This window comes from Psammomys obesus, unplaced genomic scaffold, assembly GCF_907164565.1.
Source record: "Psammomys obesus unplaced genomic scaffold, mPsaObe1.curated_primary_1811, whole genome shotgun sequence".
Taxonomy (NCBI): Eukaryota; Metazoa; Chordata; class Mammalia; order Rodentia; family Muridae; genus Psammomys; species Psammomys obesus.
This window is the reverse complement of record NW_026592118.1, coordinates 24,588,374-24,616,139: the sequence shown is the minus strand read 5'-3', so window position 1 is coordinate 24,616,139 and position 27,766 is coordinate 24,588,374. Positions and strand designations below refer to the sequence as shown.

The 27,766-nt window shown below is 40.0% G+C and overlaps 1 protein-coding gene across 1 annotated transcript in view; it reads right to left on the bottom strand.

The window, feature by feature from the left end:
* Positions 1-27,766, bottom strand: part of Grm3 (glutamate metabotropic receptor 3) — a 223,987-nt gene that overhangs the window by 63,330 nt on the left and 132,891 nt on the right. The window contains exon 3 of the mRNA XM_055613003.1: positions 19,758-20,613. Coding sequence (XP_055468978.1) covers positions 19,758-20,613 — 856 coding nt within the window. The remainder of the gene's footprint in view (positions 1-19,757; positions 20,614-27,766) is intronic.

Genomic DNA, 27,766 nt, shown 5'->3' with positions numbered 1-27,766 from the left:
ATATATATATATATATATATATATATATATATATATATCCAGGTCCAATCTCCTGGCCATGTGCAGTCTACTACTTTCTGTGCTCTGGACACTTCCAGAAGCCTCTGGCTATTCTCTTTCTCAAAACTACAATAAAAACCTTCCCCTCAACCATATCACGAAGTGGTCATGTTCTCAATTTTACCAATAAGGTGTTCTTTGTTCTTTGAAGCACAGGGGTTAGATGGCTGTGAGGCAGCATCCAGGGCCCGGCTTAAGGTTTGGAGAATATTTGTTATGAGTGTACCCTGTGGGTAAGGGTGCCACCCAAACTGTTGAGTCTCTGTTTATCTGCCTTGAATGGTGCTTGACTGACACTCATGGTGAGTGGAGAGAGACCTTGAAGAAAGAAAAAAAATTGTACACCCAGGAGGGAGGAACACAATGGTTCATGGAGCAATATCGTTGCTTTTATTGCCTTCTTTAAGGAGCAGGCTAAAAATGGCTGAAAGTTCAAAAGTTGATTCTTCATATTAACAATCTGAAAGAAAATTGAAAAGACATAAAGCTGAATGTGTCTTCCAGCCCTTCAGCAAACCTTTATTGTTGTCGCTTATCATGAACTTTTACTCTGATAATGGCTTATGAAGCAAGTAGATGGTATCTTGTGTGCTGTAAACAACAATTTATGGAGCAAATGAGTTGCTGCCAGCTCCTGATCGCCCTTCCCGACTTTTTAGCTGCTGTCTCTCTTGAGGTGAAATTCATAGCAAAATACATGTCCTGAACAGTTTTATTATAAATGCCAAACAAGTCGGAAAAATGACATTCTAGCCCCTGTCAATTAAAGATGATCCCACAAGACACATAGCAGTATTGTTTGATGAAGGTTAATGAAGTGGGTGAAATGACTTATTGGTTTAGTGGTACCAAAAACAAAATGAAGAAAGTATTCCATGGTGATTTTGTACACAATACAAAGCAAAATACATGGGAATTAATTCCAATGAATGTATTTTTATGTGATGTGACGTGTGTGTGTGTTTGTGTACTTGATTTTCATACTGAATATTTTTATTAAAGCCTTCAAGAGAAAAGTAAGACATCAGAAGAAAAAGAAAACAGGAAACAACCTAGGAACTGCTACAGAGGACCTCTGAAAGCCAGAAGAAAACAGGAAACAACCTTGGAACCTGCCACAGAGGGCCTCTGAAAGCCTCTGCAGTATAAACTGTCAAAGCAGATGCTGAGCCTGATGGCCAACTGATGGGCAGAGTGAATGGAATTTTATGTAAGAAGTGGGAAATAGTAAGAGCTGGAGGGGATGGGAACACCACAAGGAGAGCAACAGAACAAGATAATTTGAACACAGGGAACTTCCCAGAGACTCATACTCCAACCAAGGACTATTTATGGAGATAACCTAGAACCACTGCACAGATGTAGCCCATGGCAGTTCAGTGTCCAAGTGGGTTACATAGTAATGGGAAGAGGGACTGCCTCTGACATAATCTGATTGGCCTGCTCGTTGATCACCTCCCCCTGAGGGGGGAGCAGCCTTACCAGTCCACAGTAGAGGACAATGCAGCCACTTTTGATGATAACTTATAGACTAAGATTAGAAAGGAGAGGAGAACCTCCCCTATCAGTGGACTTGGGGAGTGGCATGCATCAGAAAGGGGAGGGAGGGTGGGATCAGGAGGGGAGGAGGGAGGGACTTATGGGGGGATACAAAATGAATAAAGTGTAATTAATAAAAAATTAAAAAAAAGAAAAAAGTAAGGCTACTTTCAAAAACTGTTCTTTAATTTGATGTATGCCATAAGTGGGAACTAAGGAAATGAAATGGTGTATTCAACGCCGTAGTTAAACTCTCATATCTACAGAGTCTCTGACCAATACATTACATTTATATGTCATGCTTGGTTCTATAAAAATACATAGAACTAGAGTTACCTTGTGTGACACACTTAATAGGCAAAGATTAAGTTCAAGAAGGAGACAGTTTCAAACCCATAGAGAGGATGTTTTCAGTCAATACATTATATAAAATGGCTTCCAAATTTTAAAAGCCAAGGAAGATTATCTTGTCATTTTTTGAGGAGTGGAACCAAAGTAGGAAACTCATGATAATATGCAATATGCTATTTCTATTTTTCTTCACAATAAAAGCAGGAACTATTAATGAATTTCTGCCTATGCCAACTTTTCAGACTTTATTCATGCTGCTCCTGAAGGAAAATGATCTGTTCTTGCAAAGTTTTATTATTAATGATGTTCGGTACCTTCTTCCGTTTTTTCCCTTCCTTCTTCTCTTCCTCCTCTTTCTGCCCCTTTCACATGTAATTGTGCATAGTGCATGTGCATGTGTTTATATGTGTTGGCATGTATTTGGTGTCCTGAGCCATTGCCTCAGTTCCCATCCTTTCTTCTACCCTCTGTGTGTGTATCTATCCCTTTCTGGACCCCTCTCTTTCTGGACCCCCTTTCTGTGGCACTGAAGGTGGAATTCAATGATCAATCAAGCTGGAGAAGGTTTTATGTCACTGAATTAAATTCCTATGTTTCCAAGTTTTCTTTAACAATATCGAGCAGAAATTTGTTATTATTATTATTATTTTTTTTTACTTTTGAGAGGGAATGTTGAATAAATTATCTTAGTAGAGAATCATGGTTTTTTTATATAAAAAAATAATCTAAGGTCATTATAAACCAAAGAGGATAAGATTTCACTGTAATATAAAAGGCTGGCTTTGGAGATCACCAAAGTAATGTATGTAATATATGTACATTACTTATATGTAATGTACAAATTACATATATTTGTACATGTCCTATATGTGATTTGTACAAATATGCTTGTGACTTTTAAATGAGTTGCCCTCCAGTTCCTCTCAAGGGGCATGACTCCTGTGGCTCCTTCCTAAATCTTCAGAATTGATAGCCACTCTAACTGTGTTTAAGAAGCATAATTTGTCCTCTCCAAACAAGGAGAGCAACAGAACCAAAATATCTGGGCACAGGAGTCTTTTATGAGACTGATATTCCAACCAAGGACCATTCATGGAGATAACCTAAAACCCCTGCACAGATGTAGCCCATGGCAGCTCAGTGTCCAAATGGGTTCCCTAGTAAGGGGAACAGGGTCTGTTTCTGACATCAACTCAGAGGCTAGCTTTTTGACAGCCTCCCCCTGAGGCGGGAGCAGCCACAGAAGAGTACAAATGCAGCCAGTTCTGATGAGACCTGATAAGCTAGGGTCAGATAGAAGGGGAGGAGGACCCCTCCCCTATCAGTGGACTTGGAGAGGAGGATAGGAGTAGAAGAGGGAGGGAAGGTGGGATTGGGAGGAATGAGGGAGGGAGGAGGCTACAGACGGGATACAAAGTGAATAAACTTTAATTAATGTAAAAATAAAAAATTTAATTAAAAAATAAAAAAGAAGCATAATTTGTTCAAAATTGTTACAAAATTTAAAAGAGAAGCCAGATGTTAAGCGACATTTTTAAGTCTATAGCATCAAGCAGGGGATTTAATTATTCCAACAATACTCTTGTTATAGTCTTAACTGTAGCTGCCTCATGTCATGGCTCAACTTATATACCTGCAGGAGGAAGGCTGTTGTTTGAGAGTGGTTCCCTCAATTCTGTCTCCTTTTCAGTGTCTGACATAAGAAACACACTTCAATAATTGTTGAAGAAATGGCAACATGTTGATCAATGTAGCTCATAGTGCTTTCAATGTTACTGTCTTTAATGATACATTATTGTGGTGAAGCAAGTAGGCTAGCTTGAGATTCCTGCTATGAACAGGACTTGCAGGAGGTCAGGGCAACCTGAATATTGCTTGAAGCCACACAATTAGATTACAGGTGTTCTGCTGCAGGGAGGAGAGACGTTGGCGGAGAAGGACATCCTATTTTCTGAACTTCGAGGGCTTTAGATGTGCTCAATAGTTGTATGGGAGGAAGTCTAGATGGAGTGCAGGTTTATATTTATTTGCATTTAAATTTGATAAGTACATGAATTTAGTAGTGAGTCTTGACCAAAAAAAAAAAAGTGAAATTTGATGTGAGACTCTCACCTGTGCTTAATTATTATTTTATTATTGTATGGTAGACAAAGTGACTCTAGTTCTAGTCAAATACCTTGGGGGCTGGTTAGCAAATGGCTTATTCTCTGGAAATTAAAATGACAGAATCCTCAGTAATTATGGAAATATGTATTAGGGTGTCAATATTTATTTGGTATTTTTAGGTACCTTTAATAGTTTCGTGTGTGTGTGTGTGTGAATACTTCATCACTCAGCTGTAAATTCAACTCAAGTAAATTTTCTTGATCTATCAATATTCTTTTTAACATGTCATATTCTGAGTTTTTGTTCCAGCTATGTCTCAGAGACTGAAGCGTAAAGAAGCATTTCCTTCAAGGCTCTACAGTTTCTAGATTGCACCAATTTTCTGATCTTACTTCCTCCATTCTTTATATTCTGAGCCTATCTTGCCATAGTGGACCTTTCAATTACTCTTGAGTAGGCTTGTACCTCAGGATTTGTCTATCTTGACAAGAATGTTTTTTTGCATATTCCTATATGGTTTGCTACTTCATATCCTTCAGATTTCTACTCATATATTAGCTTCAGGTCACTTTGTATACAATAATAATTTTATTACCATCAACAAATATGCATTTGGTATTCATCATATTTATTATATTTATAAAATCTTAATAGTTGAATTTGCAATTGAATTTGTTACAGTCCACAGACCCAGGCATGGTAGATCTCCAGTGGTATGAACTCTGGTGATTCTATGTCTCTAGTATTTATTGTTAATATTTTCTCAAGGTTCTCCAATAGCAAACATAACTAGGCTACTTCTGGATGCCAGTCACATTTTTCTGATTTTTAGTTAGGAATCATCCTACCACCTGTTATTTAGGTTATTTTTCTACATAGTGATGAAAGGAAGTGGCTTCTAATCTCTGAGTTAATTCTCTTAGGTGAGTGAATTCATTGTCTCCCTTCCCTATATCTTCAACTTCCCTATGTCTTCTACTTACCTGACCTAAAACACAGGATGAAACGCAGTGCATTTTAATGTCCTATGTAAAATAATACAGTGATCAGAACAAATGTGCTGGCATATGACTATAATCTCAGCACTGGAGGCTGAAGCAGGATGTCATGGGTTCCAAGCCAGCCTAGGCACATAGTGAAAACCCATATCAAAAAGCCAAAGTGGAAATGACTAAAGTGCTGAGCGAACATTTACTGCTACAACTAATACTAGCATTTAAAATCGTTGAACTTTTAGCAATGTCATTGTTTTAGTTTCTCAACTAAGTGAATTCCTGTAATGGACCATCAAACATGAGTGATACCTTGGGATATCACTCATGGCTTGGGATAAAAGATAAAGGGATGAACTTGCAGACTCAACAACATATTAATTTATTAAATCTCTTTGGTCTAGTAGACAGTAGTTTAAAACAAACAACACAAACAAGCAACAAACAAGGAAACCACCAGGTTAAGTAACTCCTGTTTTCTCATAATTATCATCAAATTAATTAATCTTACTTTACTTTTAAAAGCCCATAACAAAACTTTTACTATTTTCACAGTATTTAAAATAAAATTATGATGTAAATTTCCCCAAACCAAGAACATTAAGTACATTTACCCCCATCGCCATGCTGAGGAGTGATTAATTCAGAATCAAAGACCTGTGAGATACAGTTGTCCAAGGGAAGACCCTGGGTTCTTTCTGTCCCCAGCAATGAAAAACAAGCAAACAAAAAAGACTTTAGTGAGACAAAAGGCAGAAAAAACAAATGTAATAAACTTCTTCATCAAAAAGGAATAGAGCAGCTGGGTGTGGTGGCACACACCTGTAATCCTGGCACTCAGGGAGGCAGAGGAAGGCATATCTCTGTGAGTTCAAGGCCAGCCTTGTCTACAAAGCGAGTCCAGGACAGCCAAGGCTACACAGAGAAACCCTGTCTTGAAAAACAAACAAACAAACAAAAAAGAAAAGAGAAGAAAGGAGGAAAGTAAACTGAAGAGCCATGGCCTACATCTTAACTTTATAGGAAGACCCAAGGGCAGGCAAAATCAGGGAAGGAATGTATGGCATTAGACATTCTTTTTAGAACTTAAAATACTGTTGAAGACATTATAGACTTCTTAGCAAACATCAGTGAAGCTATAAATATCTACATTATAAATTATTTTCTACTTTTATTAAAATTGGGATTAACAAGATTTAAGGTTTTATCACTCTATTCTTTTGGGGCAAGGGAATTCTTTGTTAAGTTCCTCACAGAGCAGGCAAGTTGTGCTGCCATGATACTGATGGTGACTGGGTAAGCTATAAACAAAACTTCCACCAGACATGGCAGTGCATACCTTTAATTCTGGTACACGAGTGTTAGAGGTAGGTGGGTTTCTATGCATTTAAGACCAGCTTTGTCCACAGAGTAAGTTCCAGTCCAGACAAGGCTATATTGCAAAGTCCTGTCTCAAAAAGTCTCCAAAACTTTCACAGCAGATAGTCTTTTATTTTATTTTTTTATTTTTAAATATTTTTTATTTTTAAATAATTTTTTTACATTCACTTGTATACCAGCTGTAGCCCTCTCCCTCTTTCCCTCCCAATCCTCCCCTCCCTCCCTCCCTTCCTCCCTCATCTCCTCCCTGCCCCCTTCCGAGTCCACTGAGAGGGGGTGTCCTCTCCTTCCATCCGGTCCTAGCTTATCAGGTATCTTCAGGATGGTTGCAATGTCCTTATCTGTGGCCTAGCAAGGCTGCTCCTCCCTTGGGGGGGAGGAAGCTCAATGAGCCAGATGTTGAGGTCATGTCAGAAACAATTCCTGTCCCCCTTACTAGGGAACCCACTTGGATACTGAGCTACCATGGGCTATGTCTGAGCAGGGACTGTAGGTTATATCCATGAATGGCCCTTGGTTGTATAAACAGTTTCAGAGAAGATCCCTGTGCCCAGATATATTTGGACCTTGTGGGGCTCCCTGTCCCCTCTAGGATATACTAATTCCTCCTTCCTTCATATGATTCCCTACACTCTGCCGAAGGCTTGGTTATAGGTCTCAGCATCTGCTTTGATTCATTGCTAGGTAGAGTCTTTCAGGTGCCTTCTGTGGTAGGCTACTGTCCTGTTACTTGTTTTCTCCTACTTCCAATGTCCATCCTCTTTGTCTTTCTAGATGAGGATTAATTATCTTACCCCTGTCCTCTTTCTTGTTTATCTTCTTTAGGTGTACATATTTAAGTATGTTTATCCTATCTTATAGGTCTAGTACCCACTTTTAAGTGAGTATATACCATGTGTCTCTTTCTGCTCCTGGGATATCTCACTCAGCATGAATTTTTTCTAGAGCCCACCATTTGCAGCAAACAGTCTTTTAAAAGTTTCAATGCACGAGACAGTATATAACAATTATTTATTTTTTAAATAAATTTGAATTGTTGCATGTTCTAAAAAATAAATCACCACCATCTACCACCAGGAAACTTGAGAGAAATATGCAAACATATTAGATGAATTCACAAAACTTTTAGTTTTGGTTGAAAATTTTAGAGTTTCATATCAAGTACTTTTCGATTTTTCTTCTATCAATTTACTTTTAATTCTGCATGGAACCATCTTGTGATAGAGTGAGAGAATGAGGTGATAGGAAAGAAAAATGTACTCTCAAATAGCATTGAACACATGGGTGATTATTTATTTGTTCTTGCAATTTACTATTGATTTCAGGAAATAACGGTAGGATGTTGCAAGTATCGATCCAGCACAACTGGATGCCCTCAGAGGAAATAGCAAAGTATGTAAGTGGGAGTCTGTGTGATGAGTCATTCAATATTGAAGCCACCATTATGACAATTAGTGAAAGAGTTAACAAACACCTCTTTGGATAATGAATATTGGAGCAATCATTTGTTATTATATCACCTCTCTTAGTAAGCTGACCCAGTGACAATAGGGCTGTACCCAAATTTTCTTTCCAGGTACAAACCTATCTTTATTATTTATTTATTTTTTTCCTTAAGAGTAGTAGTAGTACCAAGATCTGTACACCTAAGGAGGCTAGGCAAGAAGGAGGACTCTGGGTAAGATGATCAATCCTCACTCAGAAAGACAAATGGGATGGGCATTAGAAGAGGGAGAAAACAGGAAACAGGATAGGAGCCTACCATGGAGGACATCTGAAAGACTCCACCTAGCAGTGTATCAAAACAGGTACTGAGACTCATAACCAAACTTTAGGCAGAGTGCAGGGAATCATATGAAAGAAGGGGAAGAGAGAAAGACCTGGAGAAGACAGAAGCTCCACAAGGAGAGCAACAGAACCAAAATATCTGGGCACAGGGGTCTTTTCTAAGACTGATATTCCAATCAAGGACCATTCATGGAGATAACCTAGAACCCCTGCTCAGATGTAGCCCATGGCAGCTCAGTATCCAAGTATCACTGTTCCTAGGAATGGGAACAGGGACTGTCTCTGACATGAACTCAACAGCTCTTTGACACCTCTTCCCCCAGCCTTACCAGGCCACAGAGGAGGACAATGCAACCAGTCCTGATGAGACCTGATAAGCTAGTGTCAGATGGAAGGGGAGGAGGACTTCCCCTATCAGTGGTCTTGGAGAAGGGCATAGGAGCACTTGAGGGAGGTAGGGTGGGATTGGGAGGGAATGAGGGAGGGTGCTACAAGGGGGATACAAAGTGAATAAACTTTAATTAATATAAAAAATGAAATTTAGTTGAAAAAAAAAAAGAGTAGTGCCATAGATGAATCAGGTTGGCTTTGGCAGCTACTCAACTGTATAAGGTTGAGAAAGCCATTGCACTACTTTGAGCCTCAAATTCATAAAGCAAAAATGATGTCTACTTATCCGACCAGATTATTGTGAAAAATAACAAATTAAGCACATATAAGTACAAATTAAGTACATGGCTGTTATCAGGCTGTAAGTAAGCAGTCAGTGCTAAGCTCCCCCCTTCTTTTAGATTAGAGGTTTAAGGTGAAGGTAAGTGATCACTGTATGATTGTGGAACACGTGGACCGTTTTATTCAAATTGAGTGAAACATATACTTCAGATTTAGTCTACAAAAGCACACCAACACATTATTTTTGACAAGTTGTAGATATCTGTGTTGAATGATCTCTCCACCTGGAAAATCTTTTTTTCCTTTCTCTTCTCTTTTAATGAAATCTTTGTCCTATTCAGCCTTTTGTCTTTTAGGACGTTTTTCTGACGCCCCAATCACTGTGATGTCTCTTTTGTGTTTATATACTGTACAACTTACTGTCTTTTAAGGGGGCCACGATGAGATGCTGCAATATGTAGGAGTTATTATTCTCTTAATAACCATGCTACATGCTAAGCTACATAAAAGCCGAACAAATTTCTCATGTATATTGTGTGTGTGTCGGGGCAACCATCTGAGCCTCCTTGTGTGGAGAGCAGAAGTTGATGCTGGCTGTCTTACTTGCATCTTCTTTGAGGGACAGAGACTGTCATTGAACCTGAAGATCACTAGTTGGGCTGGAATAGAGAACCAACAGCCTCCAGGAATTCTGTCTCTGCCTGTCCAGCATAGGGTTCATGCTGCTGTGCCTGGCTTTTATATAGTTTCTGGGGAGGTGAACTGAGGTCCTCATATGTTTGCAACAAAGATGTGATCAACTGAGCTCTGTCCTCAGACCCAATTTTTTTCTTTTATTTTTTTATATTATAGCATAATTACATCATTTCCCCTCCCCTCAAGCTTTCTCATAAGCCTCTCCTTACTACTTTTCAAATTCATGTCCTTTTCATTGATTGTGGTTACATGCATATATGTACATACAGATATTTGCAAATATCACCTTGATTTTCATTCTACACAGCACTGATATTATTTAAATTAAATTCTAAAATTTTCCTAAAAAGTCTCACAATAATATTATAATGTCTTAATGATGTATATGTCAGCAATTATCTGCGAATCCCCTCCATCTTTTAAAAGATGTCATAACAGGGCTAGCTTTACAGCAATCAGGTTCCAATCTTCTTTTTGTTTCATCATGAATCAGTTTGTGTTTTTCTGGCAAAGCGTGCTATGTGTAGTATGAAGCTGGGTTACTATAGGCACAGAATATGCAATCCTGCCTCAAGAAAAAATATAAACAGTCCAGACCAACGGTTCTCCAACCGTTCTCCCATGCTTGGGTTCAGTATGGGCTGAAGTTTACAATTAATCCCAAAACAATTATCTTTTCTGAATTGGCTAAGTAATTAAAGTGCACTGAACTGACTTAAGTTTCCATTTCTTTGCTACACTTGACAAATTGTGCTATTTACTGCTTACAGAATGAAACACAAAGAATGGGCAGGTTAATCTTAAGGACCAAATTTTAGAATACCTAATCACATCTGGCTTAGTTCATGTATATATACATACATAGCTCACATATATTGTGATACTTTCAGCTGAGATGTTAGTTTGCAAATTTAAGATATCTTAACTGTGCAAGTAAACCTGTTAGTGCTTTTTGATAGGATTAAATTTTCGAACATTCTAAAGTGTTATTACTTACTTCCAAGGACTCTGCTAAATTCCAATTTATGTTGACTCCCATAGGTTTGGATAAATGAGACACAGATGGAGTGCCTAGATTGCTTCAGCCACAGTGTCAAGAATTGGGCTCAACTTCTAGAATGACAACGTGAAATCTTTCATGCTAATTTTCTAAAAAGGGACTAATACTGTGGATGCTTGTTATATTTCTAATGTAAATAGGAGAACAGTGGACAGTCATCCTTCTGTCCTCAGGCATGCTCTTCATGGTAATGTGTAAGCATCCTTCATCTTCAGGCATGAGGAACATTATATTTGGTTCTTACGAAGCCTTACTAAACTGAATTCTGGGGAGGACTTCCCATATTGCCTGGATCCATCACTTGACAATCTAAACCCTTTAAATTCTATATAGAAAATCCTTCTATTTACCAGACTGCTGCTTTGGTAGGAATGTTTTGAGTTCTTTTGTCGGTGTTGGTTTTCCAGTGACTTACTGAAGAAGAAGTGTAGATTAGAGAGAGACATGTTAAAGTGGTCACAAAACATGTGTCCGGTTTTACTGTGACATTATTTCCAAACTAGAGCTTTTTAGAAGACAGGTTGTTGTGGCTTAATATAAGGGTGTCCAAAGTGTTAGGAATAGAAAATGCACTGATTTTTTTTTTTCTGTTTTTCGAGACAGCGTTTCTGTGTGTAGCCTTGGCTGTCCTGGATGCACTTTGCAGACCAGGCTGGCCTTAAATTCACAGAGTCACCTGCGTCTGCCTCCCAGAGTACTGGGATTACAGGTGTGTGCCACCACGCCCGGCTGATGGAGTGATTTTTAAACAATATGTTAGTTGCATTGACATATGATCAAGATATTTTCCAGCCTTTAAGGTTCTTTTGTGCTGTTTCTGTGAATAAACAATGCTGGGGGTTGGGAGAGGTGCCTGAGGGGTGGGAATGCGGTGTGTAAGGAAATGGTAGAATCCGTTTCTCACATATTCCATTGGGGAGGACTGTACTTTCCTGTTTCACAGGCAGAGTGGTTATGCCCATAAATCAGGATAATTATGGATTCTGAAACAGTAATAGTAACAGCAACTACAATGAGAATATCAATTAAAAGATACCACAGTGGGGAACACGGGCCCCAGGCAGGAACCACATTGCCTACAGGTTTCTGTTCACTACCTCGCCATCTTAAACCGGGAATCATCCCTAAAGCATCCAGGACAGCAGAGCACAGATCTGTAGCTCATAAATGAGTGACCACAAGTGTGGTGCCCTTTGAGAAGTTAAATCTTATTCTTGCAACCTCAGGAAGCTGGCCAGGAAGAAAGGAGAGGAAAGGCATACAGGAGGTTTGTGTCTGCATTTGGAAATGCTTCTGATCTGAAGAGCTGGGGCAGTGTCTGTGCTTTGGTGGGAACTACGCATGTGCCAGTGGAGGAAGCAAGATCAAGAGCAGTTTGCTCTTTCAGGGACTTCAAAGCCCATTCATCTAAAGATGTGGCCATTACCATTTTGGCTTCCTCACTGTGCCTTGGATGGCCCTGTCCTTTTCAAGAGAAAAGCCTTGCTGGGTTTGGGCCAGTTAAAATGTATTCCTTGAAGTGCAATGTTCCAGAAAATACACCCTTCCTGGCTGCTCTTGGTGATTATCATCCCAACTGTGATCTTTGTTCCTATTGGATGAGCCAGATGCAGAGGTGAACGGGGGCAACGGGGCTGGACTCACTATTTTCCTAGTGTGCACCTCTTCCTAGTGTTGAGAATTGTAAACATAAGGACCGTATTAAGCAGACTGATTCTCTGATCTCAGCAGTCTTTCTTTTTACAGTACCAAGAGATATTAGGAGGGAAAAGCCAGTAAACAACCCTATAAATAATTATAGATTTAAAAACCTACTCGGGCTGTTTATCTCATCAGGTCCTAACCACCAGTCCTACAGGACTATGGAACTGTTCTTATCACTGGTAAGTGAAGCCCTGGGATTAAGTTTTGATCATGGAATTTGGAGGCATTTCCTGAGAGTAGGATACACAGTAAATTTCCCATGCAAAACCAAGACTCAAATCAAAACAGAACGAAAACCCAAGAGCAGCTCTCTAACACCATAGCTCCTAATAGTCTATCTGTTTTATGCTAGGGTTCTAAAGACCAGACAGTGGTGTGGTCTTTGTGTACAGCAAGGGAAACCCCAGATCTTAGCATAAATATCTAATGCAGAATTATTGAGTAAAGAAAGTCTGTGAGCGCTTGCCCAGTCAATATTCATTCTGTGATCTTGGATACACTTCTCTTATCTCAGGTTCCAGCTCTCAGCACTAACCATTTTGGCCTCCTGATATCCCACCAGGGCATGGCTCTTTGGAATGATTCCTGAGAGAATGCCCCCTCAGTCCTGGAAATGTCTTAAGGTACTTCTGGCTGTGCGTCGGGCGGGTGACAGCTCTTTCATTTTCTTTTAGATTGGATGTATTCTAGTAACCGTGTCAATGTGACAGTTGAGTTCATGTCTGTATGCTTTAGTGAGAGAAGATAATAATCTGATATCCTAAATTTCTACCTTTCTCAAGTGAGGAGTAGACACGAGCTCATTTTCCAGGAAGGCTTTTTGTAACCCTGTGATTTTATTCCAGTCTACTTTCTCTGAATGGTCTCATGGGGATATTGTGGACACAGTGACCTGCATTTATTTAAGGGTTTAGGAGGTCTTTCTGTTTCCCCTGTTATGACCTTCCTGGGGTAGTTTAAGTTTTTCTTTCACCTAAAAGGCATATAAAATTTTACTCTAATTAGTTTAGAGTGTCACACGACATATAAAAAGATTCTTATTTAGTACTAATTTTAGAATTATGGATGTAATGACTCTTTTATGGATGTAATGACTCTTTTACACAGAATTTTTTTTAATAATTAAAAGAAACTTTCAGGGTATCAAAGCAGAGGCTGAGATTCACAGCCAAACTTTGGGCAGGGTGCAGCGAATCTTATGAAAGAAGGAAGAGACAGAAAGACCTGGAGATGACCTTCTCTTCACAAGGAGAAAAAAGAAAAAAAATCTGAGTCCAGGGGTCTTTTTTGAGACAGATACTCCAACCAAGGACCATTCATGGTCCCCTGCACAAATGTAGCCCATGGCAGCTCAGTCTCTAAGCGGATTTCCTATAAGGGGAACAGGGACTGTCTCTCACATCAACTCAGTGGATGGCTCTTTTATCACCTCCCCCTGAGGGGGGAGCAATCTTGTCAGGCCACAGAAGAAGACAGTGCAGCCACTCCTGATGAGACCTGATAGACTAGGGTCAGATGGAAGGGGAGGAGGACCTCCCTATCAGCGGACTGGGGGAAGGGCATGGGTAGAAGAGAGGGAGGGAAGGAGGATGGAATTGGGAGGGGACGAGAGGGGGGGCTACAGTTGGGATACAAAGTGAATAAACTGTAATTAATAAAATAAATAAATTTTAAAAAAGAAAAAAGCTTTCAAAGTTCAGTTTTTGAGACTATCTCAAGATTTGGAATTTAATGCTCACTCTAAAATGTGGGTGTTCGGAGAATGGATAGTGGTATAACTTGTTTAAACTCTATAGCCCCTCTGTTGAGACCTTCTTTAGTTCTCAGAGTAACTATAGCTCCTCTGGTAACACCTGCTATAGCTTTTACCAAATCAAAAAACATCTTGCCTCCAAGTCTCATTTTGATCATAGAATGAAATTAAGTTCAAATTCTCAGGTGTATATGCCTGAGACCATGATACAGTTCAATGGTTCAATACTTGCTGCTTAGAATAAAACAATAGATGATAAATGCATGCTCTGCTTGAGGTAAAGATTGTAACATCCTGCTATGCTCCTTACTCTTTAGAAAGCCGGAAAGCTCCTAAGAGCTCCGTGACCCTAAATCCCAGCCAACCAATTTAAAATGCTTTGTCTAACTACCTAGCTACAACACAGTACACTTGGAACAAAATTGATTATGTTTAGTCAATCGAAATGATGTAATGCTGCCCCTCCCTTCTTTCCCTTCCCCCAACCCCCAACTCCCAACTCCCTACTTCCTACACCTAGTTACCTGGTTACAGTTTTTCCTATAAAATAACCTGCCTTAGAAACTGACCAGTATCATAGTTTGGCTCCCGAGTCCAGATTATGTCCCTGACTGATCAGTTTTTGTTGGGCATTCAATAAACTTCCATCAGTCTGAGTGTGGTGTTTGAGTAGTCAGTGTGCTGCTTTTCCTGAATCTGTAACAATTAAATGAGGAAGCAACCCAAGGGGCTTCAGCAGGTTGGGAAAAAGTAACTCTAAAGAAAACACATCTCAAACCCATTGACTAGTCCTATGTTCCATCAGTAGGCATTTTGTCAACATACACTCTGTACCAGAGAGTACAGATGCTTTGAATCAAAGACCTTAACCAACCAGACTGTCTTTGCAAATGTGTCAAGGCAACATGAGAGTCAGTGTGATACATTTAATCCTGGCCTTTCTATTTACCCAATGAATGACCTTCCCATTTGAGGGTTGGCTATCTGTATGAAAGTAAGATTGCTTCAGACTCTGATGATACTTAGTTTTTCATACATCAAGGGAAATAACAACTAAGGGAGATTTTCTCCATTAAAGCAAGGTACTTTAGAAGTCATATGGTGTACTTCTTGAAATCTAGCCTTAATGAATAAAGTATATATACTAAAATATCACAAAAGAATCATATTATCAATGTTAGGATTATTTTTCTAACTCCTTCCTGCAGTCAACATTCCTATAGTGTCTATTATCTGATGGAAACTGCGCTGGATATTTAAAATGAGAGCCCAGATGTTCTGTGCTTTTAAGGAACTTAGAATCCAAGTAGTCATGTTAGTGAGACTTTACGGTTGTAGTTTCTGACATTAGTAGGAGATACAAACATTGCAAACACTGTATTCCTTGGGCTCTTGTAATCTTTCCACTCCTTGCACTATACTCCCTGAGCCTTTGGTGCAGGGGTCATGTGTTAGAGGTATCCATTGGAACTGAGCTCCATAACTTCACATTTTGGTTCTTAACAGTTTTCTGTAATAGTATCCAACACTAATAGACACACTGAAGAAGGCCTCAACACTACATAAAAAAAGAAACAACTAAGGAATGCGGAGAGCAGGAGAAACAGTCTTCCTGGGGAAGGCAGAGTGCAGCGATTGGTTATTGGGAGGAAAGGGAAGGGGAAAATGATGTGATTATATTATCTCGAAAATAAAAGAAAAAACTTACAATCTGAACAGATGCTAGAAAAACATGACTTTGAGTATGAAATGCTTTTCATAGTGAATGTTTACTGGGTATCATACATGAGATGTGTCAGGGAATTAAGCACTTGCTCTGTTTTGCTGTAGGTTGTAGAGGCTGGTGAGGGGCAGGCAAGAGTGAGGAGTTTGGAGGGTTTTGTGGAAATTCAAACTAGATAGGTTGGCAGTTCGGACCATTCAAGGAGCTGCTGAGGAAATCAGAATTTGGATAATCAATGAGTTTTGAAGGTGAAGCCTCCATGATAACACTGGATGTCTGGATGAAAATTAAAGGTAAAGACATGACAGGAGAGTTGCCATGTGGGTTCCAGGAGTTGACCCTGGGCCCTCTGCAAGAGCAGTAACCATACTTAGTCACTAACCCAGCTCTCATCCCAGCTTCACATTAAAAAAAAAAAATTCCCATAATATGCTTTCCTGACAGCGCCTCACTGGAGGGGTGTGGCCGGGAATGGGGTATTAGTGTTTTGACAGAGTATAAACAGGTAAACGGCTAGTTGGCACAACATTGTCTTTGGACTCCTCTTTGTGATTTCCTTGTCACTTATCAGAGTGGCCTCCTGTGCTGACTGTTCACACCCTGGCCATCTCCCTCCTTTCGTTTGGAGCCTTGCTTGTGATAATAAATGAGAATAATATTTGAAAAAAAAAACATGACAGGCGTGTACATAAGGCAAATGAGGGCGAGGTAAGAGTGTGCCCTAGGTGGATCAACTGGTCTGTTCACAGGGTATGAAATTTTGAGTGAAGGCATGGCATGTCTGGGGAACTGCAGACAATCTGCATGCAAACAAATGGAACTAGAGAGTTGAAAACTGGTTCTGTCCCATGCCAGAAGAATTTGCTATTTAGTAGAAAATTTGAGAACACATACTTCTGTTAAATCTATTTAACAAAACCAAATGTCCAGACTGAGTCAAGCTCAAAAGATTTATGAAACCAACACAGGGACCCCCTAGTTGGAGCACAGCAAAAAAGGGATTAAGTGGCCAAAGTCCTATAAAAAAGCATAGCTGTTATCGAATTGCTAACTCTTGTCCCTTTACAGAGTCTTGGATTTACTTCTTAGAAGCTGATGGCAGGAAGAACCCAATTGGGCAGATGTGGTAGTGCCGGCTTAGTGTTGACTATCACGTCTATTCCACTGTATCAGTATGTAAGCAAGCAAACCAGATATTATTTTAGAAAAGAAACATAAAGTGCATCTGATTTTGCAGTTGTTAACAAAATAAGAAGACAATCCCTTGGTAATTTTTAATTAAGGTAGTGTCACTGCATAAATGCTTACAATCTTTCACCTAGTTCCAAGCTTTAGAATATATGTATCTCTATGGAGCTAGGGAGCTAGTTTAGTCAGTAAAATACATGCCATGTAAGCATGGGTATGCGAGTTTAGATCTAACACACACAGAATGACCAGGTGTGGTGGTGCCCATAGGTAACCTCAGTGCTGAGGAGGCAGAAACACGGAGATCCACGAAGCTCATTGGCTACCCAAGCAGAGCTGAAATGATGAGCTCCAGATGCAGTGAGAGAGTCTGTCTCAAAAAATAAGGCAGGGAATACTTGAGGAAGACACACGACGTCAACACACATGCATGCAGGCACACACACAGCAATAAGACACACGTACACCTGCCAGCCCAAGTGTTCACCTTCTACCATGCATGTACACACCACACACAGGAACACACACACACACACACACACACACACACGTTACCACAAACTGAACATGAAATTCTATACGCTATTCCAGATGTGTTCTTCTAAAGTGAAGGACTTTATAGAGTTGATTCTTTATTTTTAAAAACTCTCGTTAGATAATTCTTTCATATCAGTACCTTTGTAACACATTTTTAGCATGCCATTCTTATTTCCAAGCATATTTGCTTTGTGGCTAGTCTAAATTACCTGTGTTCTCTGTGGTTTAAATCTATTTTTCACTCTCCTACTCTCTTCATAAATGGAGAGTGGTGGGTAATGCCTGACTAATTGAGAAGGCCAGAATGGCACTTTGTGGTGAGGCCTTGCACAGGCAATGAGGATTGTAGAATTGAAACCGGTAATTGAACAAGACAGAGAAAATAAGAAGACATGTTTGTTTTATTTATCTAAACTGTGGCCTCATTTCTTCACTTTCCTCTGCTTTTTAGGACCAAGCCGCCAGAGAAAGGAAAAATGCTGCGGTTATCTTTCAAAGGCTCTCTGAAATCTGAGTTTCATTTGTTTTGGTTGTTAATGAATGAACCTGTTGTATGTATTCACAAATTGAGGGGCAAATAGAATATCAAAGATAATTAATACATGTGGAGAATAAAGAGAAATATTTATCTCATAGGTAGTCTTCAGGTGGTACATAATAGATAACTGTCTTTAAGAATTATGTATTTATGGACAGTTCATATCTATGTTTGAAGTACAGATACTTTTTGGTACTAACTTTAGGGCCATTTCTTATTTCTTTGGAGTCTTGTCAGTAGAAATTTATAGAGATCCTGAGATGAATGGTAATTTTTTTAGTAAGCTTTTTAAAAAATTCTGGTGGTGGCTGTTTGTTTCTATATTAATTGACACACACATGAAGGATAAGAAATATTTAATCTTTAGTGCTTCCTGAAATCATTCTAGTGGTAAGAGGTTGCATCCATCAGATGGATAAGAAGGGTGCTGCTTGACTCACTTCCATTACTTTTGTCCTTTGGAGAGCATGAAGGACAGAAAATATGCAAAACTTCACAATGGAATACGTGTGCTTATTTTCAAGGCCACCTTGAAGCCTATGGAAATGTTGGAATAGAAGCCAATGGCCACAGGCCCTCCCTCATTACCTTCAGTAATGTTGCAGAGTACTTGAGTTCTAGGTGACCACCTGTGAAGGAACCGTGAGAATTCTAGCTCTACAGAACACACGATGTAAGCAAACAAACGTCCAGATACCGGGTGACGAATTGAAATTGATGGTGCAGGCCAGAATCGTTGCCTAATGGCGTAGGAGACTTTTAACAGTGCAGGCGTAAGAGCACCCCGGGTCACTGTCCTCGGTGTTACTTACCACTCTATAGCTCGGCTTTAAGTCCTTAGAGCCATCGAATATCAAAGAGCTGATGCCACATGAGAGCATGTTAACCCAAGGACTGTGTTTTTAGTGTGTTAGTAATGTGAAACCGTCCCTAGAAATATTCATGCCCTATTTAGAAGTGGGTTAAGGACAGCAATATTCTTTCTGGAGGCGTCTGTGTAGTTACTTCAGATCAGAATGACTTCAATCAGTCTTCCATTTGCTTCTATTCAGGATTACAGAGAAAGTTGCGTTTTTTATAATACAATTTGAGAGAACCCACACTTCTAAAACCCCTAGGGAATGTTTCTGTATAGCAGGAGAAATAAACCACAGTGCTTGGGAGACGCCATGATCTGGTTGTCTTTTCTATTCTGTCCCTAATTAGGCTCTGGGAAAAGTGACTTTTTTCTCTCCCACTGTGACAGTTATGAGCTTCTTTGGCTGAAATACCCCACAAGGAGAGCTTAGAATTCATGTTCCTTAGACAGTTGCCAATTCCACAGCAGAAGATTAAATACCCCTATCATACGTGTCATATCCTGCAGCTAACAAAAAAAGAGTCAATGTAGCATGGTCCCATCCGGGCGGCTGGTGCAATGGGACCACCAACCTAGCCTAGGGGCCTTTCAGCTTCCTGTAGTGTACCAGCCACGATATTCGTCAAAAAAATGAACAAGACTATCAAAGAGCTATCCTTGCAATGCGTCTTGAGCTATTTAAGATTATGAACCTCCCTTTGGGTGACTACACTTCCAAAGCAAGGACGTCTCGTTAGGGGCAGAGGTGTTTGGCTCCTGGCCGAGTCCACCTGTCCACACCACAGAAGATGAGAAAAGGCTCACTGCTTACCCGTGAAGTTGATTTTCAGCAAATACTCCTTGTACAGCTTCTTTCCATCCAGAATCTTCATTGCATCGCAGAGCTTGGTGGTGTTGGGACAGAGGGTGCGCTGCATTTTGTGCAGCGCATGCGCCATGGCATACACAGCGTTCACCACGAACATGATCTTGGATTCTTGCTCATAATTGCTGCTGTCAATGGCCAGGTGCTTGTCGCAAACCCGTCTGTGGTTTCTCTTGTTCTGGAGGCTGCACTGGAACTTCTGCTCCCAGAAGTCTCGGAACCAGGGGTTTCGGTGATTGTTGTAGGGGTTGAGGCTCTGGAAGTAGCGATCGAACTGGCGAACGGGCTGGGAGGCCAGCTCCAGGGTGATGGCGCCATAGGCTACGTGCTCGCTGCCCTTGACGATGCTCTCCTGGGCACCCCAGCCGTCGCTGGCCACCCAGGTGAAGGAGGCGTTCACGCGGCTGGCTGCGGCGATCAGCTCCCGTGAGTCGTCGCTGCGCATGAACAGGACCACGACGCGCGCGTTGGGCTTCTGCAGGAGCTCACGGATCACGCTGTCGTAGGACTTGCGGATGTTGGAGCGGCCCACCTTTTCAGCAGTGGCGATGCAGATGTTGCGCAGCCGGGCTTCCTGCTCGAAGGCCTCAATCCCCGTCTCCCCGTAGTCACCCTCAGAGGCAACGGTGGACACGTAGGTCCAGTTGAAGAAGCGCAAGATCTCGGCCATGGCTTTGGCCTGGTAGAAGTCAGGGGGCACGGTCCTGGCAAAGTAATCGTAGCGCGACTTGTCGCTGAGTTTGGCGCTGGTGGAGGCGTAGCTTATCTGAGGGATCTGGAAGAGCCTCAGCAGGTTTGCCACCTGAGCAGGGAGAAAAGGGGAACACCTTTAAAACAAACAAACAAACAAACAAACAAACAAACAAACAAACAAACCAGAAACAAATGACTATGCGCGTGAAATATTTACGCTGTTCATATCAGTTACCAGCTTCCTGTGCAGGTCACTTCTTGAGACCTTTACCAGATGCTTTCTTGGGTACCGTGTTTAGATATTAGGCAGCAGGTCCAAAGCAGGCCGTATATGTTTTGGAGAAGGACGTGATGAAAAAGGAGAGGGCACCAGGGCTGGACTTTCTGAAGCTCTGTGCTAGACTCTAGACTAATGAAAACTGTTGAGAGGTTCTGAGCATGGTCATTTTAAGTTCCTGGGGTCCTGCTATAGCTTTGCCAGACAATGAACTACAGTTAAGTAGCCAAATTTGGTTTTTCAGGCGAGTTGGCCATGGTTGTATAGAAAGAGCCCGGGCGTTTAATTCTCACTTCCCCCTCTTTCGCTAAAAACGGCAGTTTCTGAAAGAGTTTAATTTGGGAACCGAGTACCACATGGACAGTCCAAATTAGACATTTATTATCTAGGTTAAGCAAAAGAAAAAAAAAATTCAATTCTACTTAAATTCTGTTCAAATCATTCAAAATTTTATCCAAATAATTTGATAAACTTTTGAAACTACAGTAACTTTTCTTTTGACTTGTTTTTTTTTCCTTAAAAATTGTAAAAGAAAAGTATCCAGATACACTCTTTTTATGACATTTTTGAATAAAAATCAAGTGAAGATATATTGGTGACATTGTTAAGAATGCTTGAGTCCTTTGACATATTTAAAGCCTATGCTGAGTACAAAAAATGTATTTTTTTTTATAAATCAGCTATCAATATTCCACTGTTTTTATTTATTATAGGACAAAAAGAGAAAGTGATACTAGTTTATCAAGAAGTATTGCATGGAATTATATATGTGTATATATATATATATATATATATACACACACATACACATATATGTATGTAATGTATACATATCAAAGTAGATTATATGCAAATCTAGTAAAAAATTTGCTATTAGCCCGGTGGTGGTGACACATGCCTTTAATCCTAGGACTTGAGAGGCAGAGGTAGGTAGATCTCACATTTTAAGCCCAGCCTGGTCTACAGAGCCAGTTTCAGGGCAGTCAGGGCCACATACAGAGAAACCCTACCTTGAGAATAAAAAATAAATTACAAAGAAATTTGTTTTCCTTCTCCCTGGCTTCTGGAAGTTCTGCCTTTACTGAATTTAAATTGCATAATTCCCTGTCAACTTTAATAAACAAACAAGTTCAGTATTTTTGAAAACTATATTGGAATAAGTTTAGATATTTGGAGAAATTTTCTTCTGGCAATTGAAGTTTTGTGTTCATATACGACATGCAGAGAGATCAGCTTGAAATGGGCAGCTCTCAGCACAACACACACAACATGAAGCAATGGACACGAGTCCCAATTAATCCTCATTTCATGTAGCAAAAGAAAAGGACAACCAGGCTCATACACAGCTGCGCAGCTGTTAGTGGAGCTCTGGCCTGCTATTAAAAGTATCATAGATATAGCCACAGCTATCAAAAATATTTTCCAATTCTAGTAACTCTCACTTAACTCCGGTAGGGCAGCTGAAAAATCTGAGACATGACATACCAAATAATGAAAAATCAGAACCTCAAGTGGAGGCAAATGGTTGGATGTACAGGTAGCATGCAGTTCTTCTCTGCTAAGGACTGAAGACTTCTGCACGAAATGGCTTGCCCACGACTACCTTTTTTGGTTGTCTTTTGTTTTTCGAGACAGGGTCTCTCTGCATAGCCTTGGCTGTCCTAGACTCACTTCATAAACAAGGCTGGCCTCGCACTCACAGCGATCCACCTGCCTCTGCCTCCTTAAGTGCTGGGATTAAAGGCGTGTGCCAGAATTGTCTTATCAGAACACAGGAACCCTTTTTTGTTTGTTTGTTTGTTTGTTTGTTTACTTAGGGTAAGTGAAAGGGCAGGTGGCCCTGAACACAGATTGCCGTTGTGCCTAATTTCCACTGGACTTAGATGGCACTGTGGCAGCTATGGATATGTAATCCCTTTCTGTGCAGAGATCTGATTGTGAAATTTCTGGGTAGCGCAAGAAAGGCCATTTCTTCTTGGTGCAATGCTTTTCTCATCTTCCAGTTGGAGCCACCAGAATCTGAACTCTCTTGGGAGACATAAAATGAAAGAAACTTTAAAAAACCCAAAAATCACCCAGAGGCATTATTTCCTGGAAGTGAAAACCACAGTTTCAAAGCTGTTGAAGTTTTCTTCTCCCAAAGGGGTAAGGAAGTGCTCACGAAAAATGTTCTGTCTTTCCACTGCTAGATCCTGTGGTTTTATGTCTGCTGCTCCAGAATGTCTGAGAACAAGTTATGATTAAGAAAAGCTGCACAAGAGAACGAGTTAGCGCCCACATGATAGCAACATGGACATTCTCTGTTCTGGGAAGAGGTAGAGCAAGCGGCAGCCTGTTTGGGAAGGCGTTGAGCTAGAATGAAATTCTGACTACTGCTGTTGTCTTCACCGTGGCTACATATGCCCCTGTGCATGTATGCTTAATCAAGGGAGCTACAGTTGACTCTAGAAAAAGGAGGCATAGCTGCTGAGTGAAGATCCAGGGATGGACCTCTTGCAAGTGCAATGTCAATTGCATGATTCATATTGAACAGCACGGAGCAATAAAATAAAGTAATGCTATTCAGGCACATTACAAACACATTTACAACAAATCAGTATTAAGGGTAAAGTACTGCAATGCTCTGATTACAATGAAGTGTTCTTCTAAAATTATTTTCCTTAGTTATAAAAGTAATAATTGTGAAAAAAGTAATAATTTATAACTTGGTACCACAGAAGGCAGATTATTAATTTCTTCTTCTCCTCTTTACTCCTTCAGTCTAATCTGATTTCTAGAGAACAACATTCTTAATTTGGTTTGTGCATTTTTTTTATGAATCTGTTTTCTTATACAGTTATTGTCTGTAATGTGTGTGTATATAAAGCCACACATGCACAAGAGATTTTTCTTTCTTGATGTTTACAATGGCCTTTTCAGGTAAATTTTACCTTCATTTTAACATGCAAAAGTGAATTCTATAAACTCATGAAAACTTTTCATAGTTTTACAATTTAATGGTGGCAGAAAATGAAAATGCAATAGCAGGAGTCTGACTTTCAATACTGTGGCTGTCTCCTCCTACCTTCCTCTCTCCCTCTACTGTATGGCCTGGAGAACGGAGACATTCAGCCAGGGAGAGTACAGGTGAGGGACAGAAGTAGTGTTTGCTGCACACCAGCCACTATCTAGCTGATGTCAGTAGGAGTTTGTGTCTGCATGTTTGTGTGTGAATACAAATGCTTGCCAAGCATGTATGTAGATGGAAAGAAAAACCTCAGGGGCCCGTGTTCACCCTCTGCCTTTCTATATGTGCGAGGATTCTGGAGGTCCTTCTGTCTATACGTTGTATCATGCCATAGGAGAGGTGGGATCACAGACACGTACCGCCCTACCTAGCTTTATCCACATGTCTGCAAGTCCAACTTCAAGTCTTTGTGCTTATGCAGTAAGCACTTTACCCAACTGAGCCATCTCCCCAGTCCTCTGAGCTAATTTTTTTTTTTTTTTTGAATGTAAAATTTAAAGTTGGGGTTGGGAGCTGTCCAGGTAGTTGTCAGCTAAGTTCTCTGTCTCATTTGTTGAAAAATTGGGTACTTAAAACATTCCTGACTTGCTAACTGGCCATATGGTTTTTCAGAGAAAGCATGAAGAAGTAAGGAAAACTCCTGCACTGGACATCATTTTGAATGATAAAGGAAGAATCATCTAAGGATGGGGAAGTGGTGTGAAATCTGGAAGACAGCTACGCAGTTATGTTATTCTTAGCAGGAGAGGAAGGAAGAAAACCAAGACCTAGTTTTATGTTTTAGGCAAACACTTTAAAAGAAGGTATGGATTTTGCAAATGTAGAAATGATTTAAGTAGTAGAGTTTTAAGGTAGGAGAAGCACTTAAAAATAATTCATACAATACGGACTCAATAAAAGAGGGAAGACAATCCCCCAAATTCCCCTGGTTGATGGAATTGAGGATGAAGGGATGAGTGTAATGGGTGTGTTGGGAGCATCTCTGTGCTCGGTGTGAAGCCGAGCATGAACTCATGAGAACTGCAGACAGAATTTGGAAATGGAAGCATAATTTCTTACTGTTTTTATATTGCTTTGACTTGTCTCTCAGGAGAAGATGTGGTTTGTAGACAGAGCTAATGGCTGGAGAAGTTGATTCCGCAAGCACAGAAGATAATAGCTGGTCGTGGTGATGAATGCCTGTAATCCCAGGACCTTGGTGGGCTGAGGCAGGAGCTTGAGGCCTGCATGGTGTCTACAGATAAACCCTGTCTTTTAAAAGATGACGATATTATTTCCCCTCTCTTCTCAGTACGGATGTATTTTAACATGGAAATGATGATACAAATGAAAATAATATAGAAAATTTATCTTACACCAAATCTCTCCAGAATGAAAGAAAAACTCATAAAAGCATAGCCAGTTAGCTTCTATCCATGAATTCTGGAAAATGAAGATTATGGAATCATTTTAATAAATCAATAGTGGAAAGACTAAAGTGTGAAAGAAGAGGAAGAGAGGCAAATTCAGGAAACAAAAGAATAGACGTAAATTAACAGGCATGATTTTGGTAATTTTCTAGTTCCCAGTTTTATAACAGATATGGCACAAACACTTACACATGAAAGAAGAAACTATTAGGAGTCAGGATGGACTCAGTAAGAGCACACCGTACCTTCAGCATTAGCTGAACCATTTAAAGAAGAATTGTAGTTTGGAGGACCACGGAGGATGATGGAGGATCATGACTCAACCAAGCGTTAATGATGTTACCTGGGTCTTGTGAAAAAGCAGAAGTGATAGGAGTTGGATAGCAAACTAAATATGTGCAAAGCAAAATTATAAATTATGGTCAAAGCAGATTTGTGTGTGTGTGCAGTCTTTGTGTGTATCAATTGAACTTGCTGTGACACAAGGCTATTCCTGAATTAATGATTCTTCAGCCTCAGCCTGATGAGCGCTGGATGGCAAGTGTGCATCTCCATGGCCAGCTTGAGAGCATCCTGGGAGGAACTGTGCATACAGTAGCTAAGTAAACATACATTTTTCAATTGTGTTGGAGAAATAAAAACTAAGCTGCAGGATCATTGCACTTTTAGAGCTTAAAGGAATAAGAAATGTGATCTAAACTTCTATTTTATAGGCAAAAAAAAAAAAAAATGACACAAGGGGAAGGGACTTTCCAAAATGTACAGAGCCAACAGACAGACCAACATGGAGCCCACTCTGTGGAGGATCAGGTTCCCTTTCTGCAAGCAAGGTGAAAATCCATCAGCTGAGATGTACATTTCTGGGTTTAAATTCTAACGACACAAGTCAAGATTTCTGTGTGATAAAAACCAGCAAGAATAAAACCACAAATGAAAATTGGAGGTTGCTGTCCACATGGGCTAAAATGTCAAAGATGGACTAGTGAGTGCTTCATTCACTTGAGATTCTGTCCAGCGTTCTGCAAAAGCAGACAAGAGAAGAGCCATTCTAGTCCATTCCTATTTTCCAACATTCAGTTTTGGAAAACTTAAGATCAGTAATATGTTTTACAGTCCTGACATTTTGTCCTAGCTCTTGTCCTATTAGAGATGTTTTATCTCTTTTTTCATTTTAGTTTTTTTTTTGAGATTATTATATAATTACAGCATTTCTCCTTTCCCTTTCCTCCCTTCAAACCCTTCCATGCACTCCTCTTTGCACTCTTTTAAATTCATGCCCTCTTTTTTCATCAATTGTTATTGTATTGTTTATATATATAAACACATATATATACCTAAATCTAACCTTCTTATTCTGAACAATGTTATTTGTATAAATGTTTAACTAATTGTGTGCTTTTCACAAGAGAAGACTAATTCTCCCCCTCTCAGCATTCTGCAGTTGGCTGTAGTTCTATTTGTAGGGTTGAGGCCTTGTAGGTCTTGCCCCATCAACTTTGGCAAGTCTATTGCTGTTATCTTTCTTCAGCTCATGTTTGGGCTATCATGTTGGTGACTGATACTTTATGGACGTAGCATCTGACATTACTAGGAGACATGATCTCCTTGATCTTCTGGCTATTACAGTTTTTCTTTCTCCTCTACCACAAAGGGCCCTAAGTTTTAGGTGTGGGATTGTTGTGTAGATGTATTGATTGGGGAAAAAAATGACTCTGCATTTTGATTAGTTGTTGTTTTCAGTAATGGTCTGTTGCCAAGAGTTCTTTGGTGAAAGGTAAGGAATAAACTCCTCTGTGTGTATAAGGACTAATGTTTAGAGTGTAGTTAGGGATTGTGCTGGTTTAGTAAAGTAGTGATTGTAGACTCTTCTCCAAGGAAGAGTCACTTCACTTCCCGAAGGGTGAGGTCCCCTTTTGTTGAGTGGGTCTTAAATCCAATTAGAGAGCTGTTGGTTACTGCCAAGGTATGTGTGCCACTACTCCACCTGTATGGTTTTTGTGCCATACTGGCCTTGGTTGTGGTGGTATATTCTCTCTTAATCATCACAAATAATTTTATGGGATAGAAAAAGCCATTATTCTATTACATATATTGAAGAATTGAAGCACAATGTGTTAAAAAAAGTGTTTGATGCTGGATTTGATCCTGGGAATCTGAGATCTTCTCCCTATACTCTATCATTCCAGATTGACTCAGTCCATTCTGCTGCACCCTGAGCTCATGGCCAATAGTTCTCAATGCTGCAATCAGGTAAGACATTGTGTTTGTTCTTTTTTTTTTTTTTTTTTCCTGAGGCCTTAAGCTCCTTTATTTGAGGGGCATGAACAGTCATACCTTGTAGGCAAAAACATTCTTTTAAATTTATCTGGCTACACTTTGTTTGTGGCCTGACCATCAACAATGATAAAAATGATTTTTCCTAGAATCCACTGGGAAGTTTCTGCCTGGAGGATGAGAACTTATCACAAGTGTAAATATCACAAGTGAAATGTGGTAAATTCTGTTTTTTACTAAACCTTTGGAGCAGGAAATATGCATCGTTAATCTCTGTTAATCTGTCCTCAATGCC